Consider the following 4207-nt stretch of genomic DNA (forward strand, 5'->3'; position numbering starts at 1 on the left):
ACGAGTGATTTTCGGATAAGAGTGTGTAACACAATTGCTTGACAAATTTTGTTTGTCGCTCCTGTTTTAAATGACTCAGCAGCGTCAGAAAATTACAAAATGAAAGCAATCGAAGCGAAAATCGTTGTGCTCGGCTCACAAGGTAAATACAACTGAAATATATGTATTTCAGTGATTTTTTTCATCACATCACATTATCAAGCGATAACAAAGTGATCGCTCTATAACTAGGCCATTTACAACTGTCACATTAATTTATATTGTTCGATTGAGAAAGAAAAAAAAACTACCGGGAATTCGCAACGCCATAATAAAAACCATAGGCACAACGGAGTCTGAAAAAAGCATATGTTGTTTTGTACACGTCTTGGCTATAAATAGACATTTACCGAAACGTTATTTACTGCTTTTACTTTCGATTGTGAATATTTTATGGGTTTTAACGTAGAAAACTTAACGATTGAATCGATACGATACGATACGATACGATATGATGCAATGAAGTTTTTGTTCTTTTTCCTCAGGTGTCGGCAAAAGCAGCCTCATCAAACAGTATATTTGCGAAATGAATCCCACCAAAATTGCGCCGACCATCGGAGCCTCATTCTCGACGTTTAAAATCAAATTGGAAGAAGGCAAGGTCAAAATGCAGGTAGAATCCTCTTCGAAGCAAAGAAATAAAAATTATTTTTTATCAGCATTTTATAATGAAAAATTCTTTTTTTCATGGTCGACTACGTAGATTTGGGACACTGGTATGTTCTGTGTTTTATTATGTTACTTTCAGTCAATGACAGATAGCTGAGGATATATGCTGAGCATAGAAACTCAGTAAGTTGAGATTGGGACATTTTGACTTTATGACGTGTAGTCCTTACAAATTTATGATGGCATTTCATCATGCATTTATATGGACTACACGTCATAAAGTCAAAATATCCCAATCTCAGCTTACTGAGTTTCTATGCTCAGCATACATCCTCACCTATCTGTCATTGACTGGTTACTTTATCAATTTGTCGCTACAGTTTCTTCAGACTTCATTTATATGTGTGTCACATTGTATTTTTATGATAATTTTTATCACATTTATGAAAATTCATTCGTTTTATAGCTGGTCAAGAGAAATTTCGCGCAATGACACCCATGTACTATCGCAACGCTAATGCCGCATTACTCGTTTTCGATTTAACAAATTACAATAGCTTTGTCGAGGTCAAGGGATGGGTTCAAGAATTACATAAGTGAGTAAACATTTCATTTCTCTTCAGCTTGAGTTAACAATTATTGATTTCCATTATCATTTGTTGAATTCAATTGTCTTTTTATTTACCTTTATTTCAGGAATGTGATTGAGCCCATGATCTTGACATTAGGTAAGCAATTATATAATAATCAGATTATCCCAATGATAATATGTACTTATAATGTGCACTTATTGTTCTCATTAGTTGGTAATAAAATCGATTTAGAAAAAGAGCGCGCTGTATCACGTGAAGAGGCATTCCTCTATGCATCATCGATAAATGGTTCATATTATGAAACTTCAGCTATAAACGGTGGCCGAGGCATTGAACAAGTTTTCATCTCAACTGCCCGTGGATTGCTTCAATTGGCTGAAAACAGTGATTGTTCCTCAATTAAACGATATGAATCAACAGATTCTATCCTTAGTTGTAATGACATAAATGGTATGTGTTATTATGTTCGAATTCGTTGATGGAGAAATTATGTTTTTTTCGATAAGTCACGAAATGAATCATGTTGTTTTCATTTTTCATGTTTGTTCATATCTTTTAAACTGCTGTGTTTGTAATATGTTTTCAGAAGTAACGTTCAAGAACCGATCATAAGACATGTAATAGTAAACTATTCTTATCATTTCAGGTTTCTATGATAAATCGAACTTGAGTTCGGTGAATATGGGCATTCCCGTGGACTTGAATGTAGAAGCAAATGATACTGGTCGACTAGAAACACCGCCTTGGAGTATCAACCACATAGCGCATGGAGACGCACATCGCTCAGGCTGGTGCTGTTATTGAAATCGACCAAATTTAATTTTAAGGGAAAGAAAAACCCCCCTCCCCCTCAAGAATCAAGTTCCAATGTTGAAATGCTAGTTGTAAAATGACATTCGCTCTCCTTCGAGTAAACCTTTTTTTAACCATTGAATTTCACGTACATTTTTAAGTTGAATTTAATCAATATTTATCCGCTAATTGTGATTTTTCTCGTTATTGCTAAGAAATCATTGCTATTTAATTTAACTTCGATTCGATATTTCCCATTAACTAAATGAGATAAAAAAAACTAAGCCAAAATCATTTCGACTGTCGTCAATTCGATACTCAAATCGTGCCAATTTATTTGACTCTTGGCTTTGACGGGTTTGTCAATTTAAAGCACAATTAATATTTAAGCTCTGCCAACTAGCACACATAAACACCATTGCCTACTCGATTCGAGACTTTTGCCTGACACATTTTGTAAAAAACTAGAACTTTTACGAAAGAAAAGAATAAAATAAAAGACCAAACCTTATTTCATTAACAAATTAAATCCGTTTGATTTTTCACTCGTTGTATCGTTTTGAATTGAGTGCTTTTGTTGCGACACATGAACGCACTCTCGTTTTGCAGCTGTCAAAACGACGCGCATTGTGTTTCTTTGACAACAAACTCAGCGGCGTTTTATTCCAATTGTTATATCGAACCAACAAACATTAGTTGAAATTGGGTTTCACAGCAACGTTTCATTTCAAGCAACCTGAAATATATTAATTGAAGACATTTTACAGCGAATTTAAGCAAAATAACACAAGATGAAGATTGAAGAAGTTAAAAGTACAGTGCGAACACAGCGTATAGCTGCTCACAGTCATATCAAAGGATTGGGACTGGACGAGAATGGTGAACCGATTGAAGTGGCTGCAGGTTTAGTTGGACAGAAAACCGCACGTGAGGTATTTAAAACACAAAAGATAGAGTCAATTCCCAATTACTGCATTAGCCTCCTTGTGAAACCTTTGATTTTCTTCACTTAAAAACCACAATATTTCCATTCCTTAAAATTGAGGTTATGTTTTGTAATGAACACAATTTCTATTGCATCATGTTGCTTAGGCTGCTGGGATTGTTTTGGACTTGATTAAATCCAAGAGAATGGCTGGACGAGCCCTGCTATTGGCTGGACCACCAGGCACCGGAAAAACTGCCATCGCTTTGGCCATTGCACAAGAATTGGGAAATAAAGTGAGTCTCAATTCAACCATTTCAATGTGGCTAATATGAAAAAATGCAATGTTTTGTGTAACCAAGTGTAAATTCGTAATGAATTTTAGGTTCCATTTTGTCCGATGGTCGGTTCTGAAGTGTACAGCAGCGAAATTAAGAAGACTGAAGTATTGATGGAAAACTTCCGGCGTTCAATTGGACTTCGTATCCGTGAAACAAAAGAAGTTTACGAAGGCGAAGTGATCGAGTTAACTCCGGTCGAAACCGAGCACCCAACCATGCTAAGTAGCTACGGTAAAACCATCAGTAACGTTGTCATTGGTTTGAAAACGGCCAAGGGAACAAAACAATTGAAATTGGATCCATCGATTTTCGAGTCACTTCAGAAAGAGAAAGTCGAAGTCGGCGATGTGATTTACATCGAAGCCAACAGTGGCGCAGTGAAACGTCAAGGCCGCAGTGATGCATTTGCTACTGAATTCGATCTAGAGGTGAATATTTCCGAAAGAACAAATGAAATTTTGTTACCAAAAATCAGCATTTGAATTGTGAAAATAATCGTTTTATTCGAATTTCAGACAGAAGAATACGTACCATTGCCCAAGGGCGACGTTCATAAGAAAAAGGAAGTGATTCAAGATGTAACTTTGCACGATTTGGATTCGGCAAATGCCCGCCCACAATCCGGTCAAGATGTGCTGTCGATGATGGGCCAACTAATGAAACCGAAGAAGACGGAAATCACCGACAAATTACGTACTGAAATCAACAAAGTCGTGAACAAATACATCGACCAAGGTATTGCTGAGCTGGTGCCCGGCGTTCTTTTCATCGACGAAGTTCACATGTTGGACTTGGAAACATTCACGTATTTGCATAAATCGCTTGAATCTCCGATTGCACCAATCGTCATTTTCGCCACAAACCGTGGAAAATGCACCATTCGGTAAGTTTCGATTGACCTTTTCTTT

The 4207-nt window shown here is 36.6% G+C and overlaps 2 protein-coding genes across 2 annotated transcripts; both read left to right on the forward strand.

Moving 5' to 3' along the window:
- Positions 1 to 2: 2 nt before the first annotated feature.
- LOC129567806 (uncharacterized) lies at positions 3 to 2546 on the forward strand. The gene is made up of 7 exons (XM_055445122.1): positions 3 to 142; positions 525 to 652; positions 743 to 755; positions 1115 to 1244; positions 1345 to 1376; positions 1452 to 1691; positions 1888 to 2546. Exons 1-7 carry the CDS (start codon positions 100 to 102, stop codon positions 2043 to 2045), a joined length of 744 nt encoding a protein of 247 aa, XP_055301097.1. The 5' UTR covers positions 3 to 99; the 3' UTR covers positions 2046 to 2546.
- An 84-nt stretch (positions 2547 to 2630) lies between these two features.
- LOC129567800 (ruvB-like helicase 1) lies at positions 2631 to 4182 on the forward strand (the record flags this gene model as incomplete). The annotated part of the gene is given in 4 exon segments (XM_055445115.1): positions 2631 to 2965; positions 3126 to 3254; positions 3344 to 3727; positions 3815 to 4182. Coding segments are annotated over 4 exon segments (1022 nt in total), but the record flags the coding sequence as incomplete, so codon positions are not given.
- Between the last annotated feature and the right edge of the window lie 25 nt (positions 4183 to 4207).

Source organism: Sitodiplosis mosellana, unplaced genomic scaffold (genome assembly GCF_009176505.1).
Source record: "Sitodiplosis mosellana isolate CC-2019 unplaced genomic scaffold, AAFC_SMos_1.0 Smas_scaffold_12, whole genome shotgun sequence".
Classification (NCBI taxonomy): Eukaryota; Metazoa; Arthropoda; class Insecta; order Diptera; family Cecidomyiidae; genus Sitodiplosis; species Sitodiplosis mosellana.